This window comes from Pistacia vera, unplaced genomic scaffold (genome assembly GCF_008641045.1).
Source record: "Pistacia vera cultivar Batoury unplaced genomic scaffold, PisVer_v2 Contig282, whole genome shotgun sequence".
Lineage (NCBI taxonomy): Eukaryota > Viridiplantae > Streptophyta > Magnoliopsida > Sapindales > Anacardiaceae > Pistacia > Pistacia vera.
Window position 1 is genome coordinate 47,725 of NW_022196093.1, and position 14,460 is coordinate 62,184.

Genomic DNA, 14,460 nt, shown 5'->3' on the forward strand with positions numbered 1-14,460 from the left:
TTCATGCAATTCAAGATCATCAGCACCATGATCCAAGTAAACATCACAGATTCCCTCCGTCACCTTTTCTGGAAATGTTTGAGCAGATCTTTTATTTTGCTCAGCAAGGTGTTTCAGTTTAGCCTCATGCTCCATTCGTCTTTGATACTCCAAGGTTTCTTCGAGCTTTCTTTCCTCAGCTTCAAGCTCAATTTTACGTCTAAATTCCTCTTCCAGTAGTTTTAAGTCATCACCATTCACAGAAACACCAGTCTCTGAATCTGGATGATCACCATCAGATTCTGGATACGAACTGCACTAATCCATGAATTCAATATATTAACAATAAACCCCCTCCCAGTATAGCATCTATTTACAAAAAATGGTGGCATGTAATAGAAAGAGTGAGGGCATATGTGCAAAGAAAGAGCAAAAGGAAGACATACACCTGTTCAGACGTCTCATCATGAACCATATCATGCTGATTACCACCAACAGACTGAAAAATACGAAAATATTAGACCTGCATCATGGATTTTGTACATACAAACAAAAGAAAACCACAAACTTGAAACCTTTGAATCCTTGGTTTTCCTGAAATCTTTGTTTCTTTTTTTATCCTTCGTCTTATCATGTGCATGCTTCGAGTTATCACTACCTCCTCGGGCACCCTTCATAGAATCAAGTGCAAGTTCTGCTAAAAATGCTTCTCTTGCAACATCAGACTTCTCTGTGGCATCTTTCCCCGCAAGATCCTCCAAATTAACCGAGTTCTCATGGCGGGAACAGAACGCCATGAGAACTCGACTTATGTGGGGAATGAAGACAAAAGAATGCTTCCATTAGGAATGTACGTACAAACAAAATAATGGGTTCCCAAGCAATTCAGAAGGCGAAGAAGATGGGGAATGAAAACGAAGAAAAAGAGAGGAGATGGCGAAGAAGAAGAGGTGTTTATTGTTTAGAATGTTGACGCCAGTCTAAACTTAAGGGACGGCCATCAATTCTTAATGCACGCCAGTCTAAACTCAAGGGATGGCCGTCCAAAATTTATAGACGGTTGTCTCAAATTTTTTTCTTTTTTTATTTTCATATTTTGGTTAAGGATAGATGTCTCTTATTTATGAATGCTCATCTAAAATGAAGGGACAATCATATCATAGATAAACAACCGTCCCTAATTTTTATAAAAAAAAATTATTCTATTTTACTTATGGACAGATGTCCTTTAAATGGGAACGTCCGTCCCTAGTATATAGACTCCCGTTCATATAATATGGACAGATGTCCATATGAGTGAATAATGTTTAAATTTAATGGACGGTCGTTGACTAGAAAAAAATTGTTAAAAAAATCAGAGACATATTATACGTAAGCCGGTATATAATTTTGGTGCAAGTTTTTGGGTGTCCATAGCTTTATTGATGTTTCGGAGGGGGCTTCGCAAGAGGTGAGATCATGTATGGTGTAGGAAGCTTCGTTTGCAATTACAAAAGCAACCGTGTGTGCTGATAAATGTGGACCACCAAAAAATATACCTTCGGTTTCTTGACTTTCTTTTACTTTTAAATGCGACTGTTAAGAAGAGTGAACAAGAAAACCTTGATTTAAGGGAGACAATTATTCTTCCTTCTTACTTTATTGCAAAACTCATTTTGAAATTGAGATTAGTTCATTTCTTGAATTGGGTATCTGGGTTTTGAAGATAAGTGGTGGAATGGCAGCTGACTTACTTGGAGGATCTGCGATTGGAGCAGTGTTTGGCGAGCTACTAAGAGCTGTTTTAGAGGCAAGAGAGAAAGCAAAAAACTTTAAGCCCCAGTTGGAGCAACTACAATCCACTTTGAGCAATAATGTTTCGGTTATCAAAAAAATTGAGAAGTATAATGAATTATTGGATTATCCCAAGAGTGAAACTCAATTGATGATTGAGAAAATGAAGGAAGGGGAGCAGCTTGTTCGCAGATGCTCAACAGTGAAGTGGAATTACATTAAAAGGACTCGTTATGCTGATAAACTAATCAAACTGAATAGTTTAATTGACAGGTTCTTTCAGGTTGATATGCAAGCACAACAGACCAGAGACAACAAAGAAATTCTGCTGGGTATGAGAGATCTGCAAAGGTCGTTCACCGCATGTACTAGTAATGGAAGCATCGGTGTCAAGTTTAGTCAAGATGGAATTATTAGACCTTGTTCGGTGCCTGATCCTCCGGAGATGACCCCTGGATTAGATGTACCATTGGAGGAGTTGAAGAGGGAATTGTTAAGGGATGGCAAGCAAGTGATTGTTGTGTCAGCCCCTGGAGGAACTGGGAAGACTACATTGATTAAGAAACTTTGCAAAGATGAAAAAGTTGAAGGTATCAATTTATATTACTGGTTCTGTTTTTGTTTTCTAAGCCCTTTATGGTTAAGTTAATTTGCATATTTTGTTGGAATTCTTCTTTCGGAGTGGAATTTTATTTATAATGATCATCTCCGATAACTTTTGAATTTACATACTGATTGTCTTGAATTGAACTCGGTGGCCTTTATGTAACTCTTGACACTTTTGCTATATTGCTAGATGATTGAAATGAACCTCTGTCCCATTGGTGCTTATGGTATCTGTACATTAAAATTTGTTGTTAGGAGAGTGATAAAGCAATTTTCATTTATCATAGTTTTGCATTATGTACTAAAGTCTGGATTTGGATTAGATAATATGTACACATGGATTTTCCATTATGTCAAATTTCTTTATGTAGAAGTGGCACTTGATTTCATTAGAATTTTTATTGGAAGCATTCTGACACATTATTTCAACAGACAAATTCAAGGACAACATTTTCTTTGTCACTGTTTCTAAACCACACAATGTGAAGGTTATTGTACGGAAAATAATCCAACATATGGGTAAAGATGTGTATGAGTTTCAAACAGATGAGCATGCAATCAATGACTTGGAACGTTTGTTGAAGGAAATGCAATCACCACCCATATTGTTGGTCCTTGATGATGTCTGGCCTGAATCAGAATCCATGCTGCACAAGTTGAAGTCCCAATTGCCCAATTACAAGATTTTGGTGACTTCAAGATCTGTATTCCCAAAACTGGGTTTTGGATATAATTTAAAACCATTGAATGACGAAGCTGCTGAAACACTTTTCCGTTATACAGTGGGTGGAGACTCATACATTCGAGATAAAAAGCTTGTCAATAAGGTGCTCTGTCAATCTGCAGTGCAAACATACATGCAGATATGTGTCTGTTTTCTTGTTATTTTTATCCTCATTATTCATTTATTGGATACCAAATCATTTTTAGTATGAGTTAGTAAGTTTTTTGCATGTTTAATCACTCTTTCTATCATTAGCCAACATACAGTGACAAATGAGGCCATTGCACTATAAATTAAGCCTTTTGAACAACCACAGCAAACTTTGATCTGATGTGAATTTATTGCAGGTATTGAGAGTCTGTAAGGGATCTCCACTAGCCCTTACTGTAGTTGGTAGATCACTCTGTGGGCGGCCTTCAGCAGTCTGGAAAAGTAGAGTGAAGGAATGGCAGGATGCAACTATTTTCCATTCTAACACTGATTTGTTTGTTTGTCTTCAAAGCAGCTTGGATGCCTTAGATGACAAGCTCAAGGAGTGTTACATGGACCTTGGTTCATTTCCTGAGGACCATAGAATTCCTGTCACTACCCTCATCGACATGTGGGTGGAATTGTATAAAAGAGATGAAGATTATCTTTATGCCATCCTTAGTGATCTCTCCAACGTAAATCTGTTTGATCTAGTGGTCACAAGGTATGCTGGCTATATAGTTCTCTATGATGTAACTAAATGCTTTCTCAAATGATATTTTTATAGGGAGGAAAAGCAAACAAAGTTTTGGGGAGCCACAAGTAAAGTTTAGCATTTTGTCATTTGTTTTATGGATGACTGTCTTCAATTGCTGCACATGATAATTGATTGTGATGAATTGTCTATTTGAGCTACTGACTATTTATTCTATTAACTTAGCAAGTCTCTTGCGCTATATCTACAGAATTTGAATCTGATCCTGACTAATCAATTTATGTCTATTCAACCGAAAAAATGGCAGTGATGATGGCTCCTACAACGATCACTTTGTTGTACAACATGATCTTCTCAGAGAGCTAATTATCCATCAAAGCTTATTGGAACCAGTAGAAAAGATGAAAAGACTATTCATAGAGATAAGTGGAAACAATTTTCCTCCGTGGTGGTTGGAACAGAATCTGCACCCGGTTAATGCCCGTCTCTTGTCAATCTCCACAGGTTTTTCATTTCTAACACACCTTCTGAAATGTTTTTATTTTTATTTGTTCTGCTTATTACTAAGTTGGACATAATTCGCAGATGAAACATTCTCATCCAGTTGGTATGACATCAAAGCACCTGCAGTTGAAGTTGTAGTTCTGAATGTTAGAACAAAGGAGTACACCATGCCAAATTTTATGGAGAAGATGGAAAATTTGAAGGTCTTGATAGTCACAAGTTGCGGATTCCTTCCTGTTGAATTAAGTAACTTTCAGCTTCTTGGTTCTTTGTCAAATCTAAAGAGAATTAGATTGGAGCGAGTGTCAATTTCCTTTGACATGACAACGATACAGATGAAGAATCTGCAGAAGTTATCCATGGTTTTATGCAATGTGGGTCAGGTTTTTAGTAGTTCTACCTTCCAAATTTCAGATGCATTTCCAAATTTGAAGGAGATGGACATTGACTATTGCAATGATCTTGAGGCACTGCCTAACGGGGTATCTGATATTGTCTCCCTAAAAAATCTCAGCATCACCAATTGTCATAAGCTGTCCCAACTGCCCGAAGGGATTGGCAAGCTGGTAAACTTAGAGGTGCTAAGGCTTGCTTCTTGTACTGATCTGGAAGCATTGCCAGACACAATTGGGAACCTAACCAATTTAAGATTTCTTGATATATCTGAATGTCTAAGCATCACAGAATTGCCAGTACAGATTGGTGAGTTATACAGATTAGAAACACTCCACATGAGAGGCTGCTGTAGTTGTGATCTACCTACATCAATCACGAATCTTAAAAATTTGGAGGTTGTGCAATGCGATGAAGAGACAGCTTATAAATGGGAAGACCTAGAGGCCTTTTTCACAGATATGAGAATAGAAGTGCCTAAAGAAGATATCAACTTAAATTGGCTTTACAAATAACATTTGTGAGAAATTTCAAATAATCCTCACGTTCCATTGACTTGTAATTATGTTAGAATGGAAGTGAGAGAAAAATTTTCATGGGGAGGTAGTGTGTATCATTTCTGTACTTGATGTATCTGTTCAAGTGATAATCTAAACCAGAAGTTCTGGATGAATTAGGGTATTGTCCACTTAATTTCTAAAAGAGAAATTAAACGAAGTTAGTTTCATGTATATATTCTGAAATAGAAAAGAAAAAGTTCCTTGTAATTTAAAAAGAGCAATGAGGTGAGTGGTTTCAGTGTCATGTGGGATTACATGTCCATTGTTGCTTGGCTTCTGCCGTTTGTCCCAGTGTTTTGGGAAAAATTTGTACAGTATTACGCTTACAAAGCCAAAACTTTCAAGGATGTAGAAGCTTATAACTTCTCCAACAGTAAACCAAAATGCAGTGACTGAAATATCCTAGCTACATTCATAAAACCAACATATTTTAGCAACACTTAGGATGGAGAAGATGAAAAACAAAACTAATTAAAAACAATAAACAGAAACAAGGGTGATTGTAAACTAGAAACAGTATCTTTTATACTCTATAAACACGTAGATACCGAACGACTTTGAACTTTCACAGAGTCTCCAAGACCTGGAAACGGAAAATTGTTTTGTAAAATCGTTATCGAACAGGCCCGCCTTTTAAGTGATTGGTTTCTTACATTCTTGCGTTGGGCTAAGTCTCAGTGGCAGAGCATATCAGAGAAAATGGTTTTTTCAGAGAGAAAATTATGCTTCCTTCTTTCTTAGTTTGTTTGAAAACTCCAATGATAAGACAAGTGATGGCAGCTGCATTTTTTGGAGGAGCTTTTCTTGGAGCAGTGTTCGCGGAGCTACTAAGAGCAATTTCAGAGGTAAAAGACAAAACACACAAGTTCAGGCCCCGATACAATGAGATGCTTAGCCTTTTTTTTTCTTCCTTTTTATAGCTAAACCTGGAACAAGTGGAGCGAGATAGCGCTTGATTAACAGGCCTCCTCGTTGGACAATATTTTGTCACAAAATCTTTGAACTCCTGAAAGTAATAAGAAACCGTCCAGTGGAATGAGAATTTGTTGTCAGGAGAGTAATGTAGCAAATTTTATTTCTTACTTCTGAGTTAAATAATTTATATTATATGCATTTCCATTTACGTACAAATGTCTTGATCTAGAAATGGCACATTATACATGGTGTACTTGAACAGGAAAATTCAAGGACAGCATTTTCTTTGTTACTGTTTCTTCAACACCCATTGTGAAGGTGATTGTACAAAAAATATTCAATCATAAGGCCTGTGATGTGCCTGAGCTTAAAACAGATGAAGATGCCATCAGTAATTAGGAAAATAGGATTAGAGGGTATACACAATTGGTCCTTGATGATGTCTTTTCTGGGTCCGAATCCACATTGCAAAAGTTCAAGTTCCAATCACACAACTGCAAGCTCTTGGTGTCTTCAAGATCTGTGCTCCCACAATTTTGTTCCGGTTATAATTTGAAACTACTGAATGAGGAAGCTGCCTTGACTCTTTTTCGTTATTGAGATATCCTACCAGATGGGAACTCGTACATTCCAGATCAAAATCTTCTTGATAAGGTGCTCTGTCAATCTGCAGTACAAACAATCACAAATGTGTCTTTTTCCCTTTTATTTATCTGCTTCCTTCTTTTGTAGCATGCATATATTATATATGAGGACCTTTTTTCCCCCTACTAAATCATTTTTTATTAGTATATGCTAGAAAGCATCTATGAATCTTCAGTCATTCCATGAGCAACATAGAGTGACAAATGAGACCATTGCACTCTTAAGTTGATTCTTTTGAACAACCAAAGCAAACTTTGATTGGGTGTGAATCAATAACACAGATATTAAGAGCCTGTAAGGGATCTCCACTGGCCGTTAGTGCAGTCGAAAGAAGAGTGAAGGAGTGGACTTGGGATGAACTACTTTTCAGTCTAACACTGATCTGTTTGTTTGTCTCCAAACTAGCTTAGGTGCCTTGGATAATGAACTCAAGGACCTTGGCTCATGTCCTGATAACCAAAGAATTCCTGTCGCTGCCCTCATTGACATGTGGATAGAATTGTATAAACGGATTGAAGATGATCTCTATGACCTTAATCTAGTGGTGACAAGGTAATAGTAGTCTATGATTTAATTTAACTACACGGTTTGTTTTCTGAATGACTTGACTTAGATTCATGCAAATGAAAATAGATTGTGATGAAATTTAATCTGTCCGTGAGCAATCAATTTATGTGTATCCACCAGGAAAAATGTCAGTGACGATGGCTGCTACAATGATCACTTTTTTAATACATCATGATCTCTTCTCAGAGGACTTATTATCCATATAAGCATGTTAGAGCCCATAGAAAGCTCTCGTCAATCGCCACAGGTTTTCTTATCATATTTATTATTTTTCTAACATCATTTGAAATATGTACAGTAATTAGTTTTTTCCTCCTTGTTCTCATCATTTCACTAAATATAGGACACAATTTTTCGAAAAGTCAATCTTAACAGGTCTCTAACTAACAGTATAAGTGGATATTGGATATAAAGATGTATATATGCTCCTCTTTGTTCTGTAACACATTTATCAGCACATGTTGTACAAAGCATATGTATATAAATTGGGAATTAAAGCAAAACAATACCACGAACTACAGCAACGATTCAAAAAAATAATTGAATAGTTCAACAAAGGGAAATCTACCCCTTGATTGAAATATTTTTACCAGTTACTACACCATGACTATGAGACATCAAATTTCTCCACATATAAAGGTATAAAAGCTTCATGTTTCTAACAATGCTGACTCAAGACTCCAAGGATCTTATGTTAACTGAAACCAACACTTACCCGAGGCAGTACTTTGGTAATCTACTACCTACCACACTTTCTCTTAACTAGATATTCACATTTCCCCTAGACCCAAAATTACTAAATTGTCGAAGCTGCCGCCAATAAGAATTTCATACACACACAGCTGCTATTACAGTGCATAAACTATCTCTCCACTACTGTCAATATCGAGGTCCGATTCAGAATCTAAATCCTCCATGTCATCATCCATGTCAAAGTTGTCTGTCATATATCGGTTAAGCCCATTTCCAACTGCTGGTATGGAGGCCTCAGCAATAATCTGCATGATCACATCAATGCTCTGCATTGGTTGATCAGGTTCTTCATAATGGCTACCCATTGTCTTTTCGTCCACCAGGTCTGCAGGCAGGTTCTTCAAAAACCACTGATGGTTCCTAATTTCAGGAATCGTGATTCTCTGTACCACATGTATACAAAAGAGCATGAGATTTTAAGCAAGTCCAAACCCTAAAATGGAAGAAAACAAATTCCAACATAAAGTTCTTTACTAATACCTATATTTTATAAGCATTTAAAACATCCCTATCGTTATGTTTAATTACACAAGTGCAGTTGCTATTAAAGCATTTTCCTTCAAAACCATATCTCTTAAGTTGTTATATACATCAGGCATAATTCAAATATCTACATAATAAACTTGGACTCTGAAGAAAGAAAAATTACTCACGGTTGCAGGATCAGCGACAAAAATTCTAGAAATCAGATCGCGGCACTCCTGAGATATTTGAACAACATCTGGAATGGCATACTGGACACTGAGAATCCTCTGCATGAAGCCAATTATAAACATGTCTTTAGTCAAAAAAATAAAGTTGAATAAAAAAAAAAAGTATATGATGTAACAATAAGGTTCCATTAATTAATACTTGTATTGTTTTCCTGAAATCCTTTGGCTCCTCAGGATCCTCAAAAGGATATGCTCCCACCAACATCACATATAATGTTACACCACATGACCATACATCTGCAATCTGTAGTAACAAGAACAAAGCAGCACACTTTTATATAATCAACTTACAATATCAATTAAGATAATTGAAGGTATGCAAACCAATAAACCAACGATAGAAAAGACAAAATTACTTAAACTGAGAAGCAGGCTACTAATCTAAGTTTGAGCAATGTTTGCTAATAAAAGCACTTCTTTTATATTTCAGATATGTTATTTGCCAAAATAAGACAAAAGTTGTAGAATGTAGATTCTAAATTTCAACTAATGAAAGATAGAACTAAAGAGAGCCTTGGAGGCATCACAATTAAATGGGAGGATAACAAAAGACCTAAGAGAGAGTAGAGAACTCTAGGTAGACACAAGGTTCTTCAACAGCAGGAACCACAGGATATTTGTAACGGCATTTTTGAAAACCTTCCACAACCAGGGGCAGGTCCAGCATGTGCTTCCCCACCAACCCCAGAACCCCAATTTTTTGGGGAAAATAAGTACATATAGAATAGCAAAAATAAAAGATATATCATATTTCTAACCAAATTTTCATAATTAATATTACACATCACGGGAATCTTATTACAAGTTCTCTCAGAAACAACTCCTGCAAACCAAAATTCCACTCCACTTTCCTCATGCCAATCGTGAAAGAAAATCCAATGCTTGCTAATTGCTATTTAGCAATAATTAGAATGTCCATGACAATCAATTGAAAGGACAAAATATTATACGTTTCCTTTCTCTATTTTACTTATTTTTGTATACTTTAGAAATATAAATTTTTCTCATAAATTTGTATTAAAAAATTTTGGTGGGTTGTTAAGTTATAACCATATATTGAAATTTAAAGAAAAAAATCCTATATTTTTTCTCTTTTCAAACATACTTTTTGAGAAATGAGCCAAAATATTTTTTCTTTGAATAACTGCTTAAACAAAATGATGTGTTAAACATTTCTCAATTATAATATTCATTTTGAATAAAAGTTGGCCACAACTGTCATAGATACAAATATTCTTCTTTGTATGTTCTTTCTTCTGTAGATATAATATGTAATTTCTATTTTATAGCCCATTTTCTTCTAGATGGTGTCACTGAACTTTTATTTCCTAAATGAGATAGCAACTGTCTCCACAATTAAAGTTATTAGATACTTTATTTATATTCAATTTTATATTAAAAAATAAATACAATAAAAACATCAGTCTTGCTCATGATTCATAATAAACATCTTGGCCCTGATCTAGGATAGGATCTCACCTAGACATTGAGGAGCCCATGGCTCAACTAGATTCACCATCGGTATTCCCAAAGGTTTAGTTTAGGTCACTTAACACTCAGGATCTCCAGTTGAGAAAAAGTTCAAAGATTACAAACATCCCTACCCAGGCTTACCCTCAATGAGCTGATCTCTCTCAATATCCTAACCAAGCTAAGACCCTGAGTCCCTGACTTCCTGAAAACTTCTACGATTCACATAAACTGAGAAATAGCTGAAAACTTATGGGAAAAGTTACGCATGAGAAAGTGTTGTTCCAGCTGAATACCAAACTTGGATTGAAATGACTAATTATATGCTGAACATTCAAGAGAGGCAATTAAATTGAATTCCAGCCCATTAAGACTGTATATAAAAGTTTAAGTTCAAAAAGTGCCAGGGTGCAGGATTGGGCAAGCAGGAGTAACCAAAATAGACAACACAACAAAGACAAAAGGAAACTAACCCAACAAAGTATGGCAAGAACTCGGTTGGGGCCCATAACAATATTCTTTATCTACAATGGAAGGCATGGTGAAATCTTTATGAGAAACTGGAGTGACTTTAACAGCCATATTTAATCAAACTGTTTTATAGCAGCCTATAATTGCTAAAGAGAATGCAGGGCTTGCTAATTGTTCCCATGGATGGGATTATACGAAAATTGACATTGTCAATAATCAATCTAAAACACGACGACTATAGGTCACTTTCGACACAAGGCATCATTTCAGTCATAATACTAAGACATGCTCTTCGTAAGCTAAAATCAAACTGTGAAAGGATATAAAAGAACTCGGTGCCAATAGGTTAAAAAGAAAAGACCAGCAGAAAAATGTAACCTAGGCCGCATTACAATGTAACAAAGAGAAAACAAATGGGATATGATATCATCACATTAATATGCATAACTAGAAAGCAGTGCACCAGGCAACTATACATAAATATCTTGCCAACAAATGATTATATTCGAACATATTTTTCCTTCAAGCTTTAATAAAAAGGCTATGGTTGCAAAGGAAATGTTTGGTATGAACTAGTTTAAATTAAGCTGTAAAAGTATACCTTGCCATCATACTCTTGCTTCAGCAATACTTCTGGAGCAATATATGCAGGAGTTCCCACGGTTGATTTAGGTTGTGAATGAAGCACCGAGGACTGAGAAAGAAAACATCCATAAAACACAAAAAATAACTGACAATAATTACTGGTCAATTTTTTATGTAAGACTACAAAACACAAAAGAAAACCACCGAACCCAAATAAAATAAGATTAGAAAGAAATCTTGGCCGAAAAACATGCAAAATCAAAAGCTTTTATCCCAATCTGCCTAGTAGTCCAGGGAAACAACAATACATGGCAAGTTAACCAAGGCTGAAGAAACTGCATGAAAAGTTAAGCAAGGACTTTTTATCATATATATCCAAGATACTAGGTAAGAACAGAAATGGCGTCAGAGAAATAAGAAAGATAAAGACAAGCAGCACCTTAGAGTACCCAAAATCACTATCTTTAACCGAGGAGCCAGGCTTCCATCCAACAATGTGTTTTCCAACTTTAAGTCGGTGGCATACTGCTTTATCCAGAAACACCAAAGAAAGCAAATGAATACTCAAATTTGGCCCAAGATACAAAATGATATATTTCTAACTGAAAAATGGGTTTATCACAAAAAGAAAATAGAATAAAAAGGTCATACACAATAAAAATTACGTTACCATTGCATGGCAATAGCTGACGCCAGATATCAGCTGCTGAAAGAAGAAGCGAGCCTGCACTAAAACAAAGCCAAAATAAAGAAGCCATGCAAAAAGATATGCTAGGAGAAGAAGAATGCAAAATTTGGCATGTGAACCTCATCCTCACTGAACGCCCCAGCATTGCAATCGCTCGGAAAGCTCTCCACCAGATGCATATTCCATTACAAAGGCTAGAGGGTAGGTGTCAAAATAACCTGTAGCAGGATTTACAGAAAATAGTTGAAAGATTTATCTATGAAGCACTTTGAAGGCGAACACAATATTCAAAAAAGAATGATCACGAAATGAACTAACCTCTTAAACCTGACAATATTAGGATGCCTCAGTGACCTGTGATTAATTATCTCTCTTTGAACATTCTCATCTATCTGCAACCACAGTACCACAAGAGAAAGCCAGAGGAGTTGAAAACTTACATCACTCTAGATTCACACACGCAAGCTTTATTAAAATAATTTTATTGGTAGATTTTATATTTAATAAGGGCATTAGAACATTAAATCCCCATCCTCTTGTACACTCTTAAGTGTCTACTTGAGGTTGCCAACCAAAAATAAAAAAAAAAATTGAAAATGACCAAAAAAACCCAAGAAAACTACGGTTTACTTTCTCATTTATCACCGGGAAAAAAAAAATTGTTATTCTGGTTATGACTCATGGTCTTCTTATTTGATCTTAAAGGAAGAGCCTATCCATGCTTGCCTAAAATATATATAACCCCTTAATCCCTTGTATAAGCCTTGTCATGCAAAAACAGAAATACTACTTTTACATAAATGCTTTAATATAACTTATATACAAAATGATATGTCTACATTAGATGATAATGAGATCAAAACAATCCAGCCCACAACGAAATGTTCCGGATATTGAAACTCCGGAAATCTAATACGTCAAAAATTTTCAACTTCAACAACCAAACACAGACTCATTTCATCCATGTTTAAAGTCAAACCCGTTTTCTTTCTTTTTCTTTCTTTTTTTTTTCCCCCTCTAGCATTAGATTTTTTTCAGCGATTAAAGATAATACTCATTAATCTTCCCAAAAAAGGAGGAAAAAATCAAAAATGAAAACGTATTTACTATCTCGAAAGCCGCCTCACAACAGACAAACTCGCAAACATATCCACAAATAACAAAAAGTAAAAGCGCTAAAGTTAAAAAGACAATCGAAACGGCAAACATTTCCATAATTTGCTAAAATTATGGAATGTAACAGGTAGTCAGGTACCAAATTTAGCAAAACAAAAACCATCGATCACTAATTATTTCAAATGAATTTCCAAGACTGACCTTATCTCCTCTCTCGATGTACTTAACAGCAACAAGTTCTTTGGTGAGTTTGTCTCTCATTAGCCGAGCCACGCCGAAGTTACCGGAGCCGATATCTTTGACCAAATCGTACCGGTCGCTGTCGTGCATGATCGGCATGTCCATCGCCGGCCCTACTGTTATCGCCGCCCGATCCATTTTTTTTTTCTGAGTTATCGATTATTCACTTAACACAAAAACTCACCACCACATTGAATTAGATAAGACCGCTTCAAAAGAGCGCCGTTTTGTGGCGTAATAAAATCAATAAAGTGCTAAACAAGTAGTCCTTTACTTGAAGATTGCCACAGAGAGATATTTAAGTAATCAGCGACAGGTTAATATTTTTTTCTGGTAAACGAACAGCAATGGAGATGGGTCGGATGACTTTGGATGAGAGGAGATAATGAGAAGGAAATAGTTGATATATACAAGGTAAACGGGACAAAAACTTAAGTCGTTTTGATTCAAAGCGACGACGTTTAGCTGTTGGCTGCCTTGTCAGTATCATAATGTTTGTTTTCATTTCCTGGCTTTGCACTTGTCTCTCTGTATTTTAGTCGATTGCTTGACCTTCTTTGCTTCCTAAATGGCGAAAATGACCTTTCTCTGCTCTGGGTAAATTTCAGGGGCATTGGTCACGTGATTCCTTCAGTCTACCAAAGCGTAATGAAATCATCAGACGGTTGTCATTCAATCCCTATTCATCACATCAAAGGAATGGTTATGATAATCTTTTTATTATACTATAACTTTATGTGAAAAGAAATTTGAAGAAAGTGTCTTTGTTAAGATGCAATAGCCAATAGGTGTAGCCGCACAATCCCCAGGACATTTTGGTGAAATCAATACAAAGAAGTGGAACCCAGCACCTTGGAACAGAGGAAAGTTTCTGGTTTCAGGCAGGCAGTAATTGGATAATAAATTAAATAAGCTTATCTTGGAGAATAATCTCGGTGTATACAAGACGTAACAACGTTACTTATCAATGCCGTTGAAATTAAGTTGATTCTATGATTAGCCATACAAAAGATATGATCCATAAATACAAGGGAGGGCATACTATAAGCTAACATTTCTTATTGATTAAAAAG

The 14,460-nt window shown here is 36.0% G+C and overlaps 2 protein-coding genes across 2 annotated transcripts; one reads left to right on the forward strand and one right to left on the reverse strand.

Annotated features, from left to right (window-relative positions):
- The first annotated feature begins 1,534 nt into the window (after window positions 1-1,534).
- Window positions 1,535-5,524, forward strand: LOC116134080 (probable disease resistance protein At5g66900). Its single transcript, XM_031419747.1, has 5 exons — window positions 1,535-2,342; window positions 2,791-3,185; window positions 3,430-3,776; window positions 4,075-4,271; window positions 4,353-5,524. Exons 1-5 carry the CDS (start codon window positions 1,697-1,699, stop codon window positions 5,177-5,179), a joined length of 2,412 nt encoding a protein of 803 aa, XP_031275607.1. The 5' UTR covers window positions 1,535-1,696; the 3' UTR covers window positions 5,180-5,524.
- Window positions 5,525-7,815: 2,291 nt separating this feature from the next.
- Window positions 7,816-13,531, reverse strand: LOC116134081 (serine/threonine-protein kinase SAPK10). The gene is given in 12 exon segments (XM_031419748.1): window positions 7,816-8,487; window positions 8,758-8,856; window positions 8,957-9,061; window positions 11,360-11,452; window positions 11,783-11,802; window positions 11,805-11,871; window positions 12,014-12,067; window positions 12,151-12,181; window positions 12,183-12,231; window positions 12,234-12,249; window positions 12,346-12,423; window positions 13,349-13,531. Coding segments are annotated over 12 exon segments (1,077 nt in total). The 5' UTR covers window positions 13,526-13,531; the 3' UTR covers window positions 7,816-8,199.
- Between the last annotated feature and the right edge of the window lie 929 nt (window positions 13,532-14,460).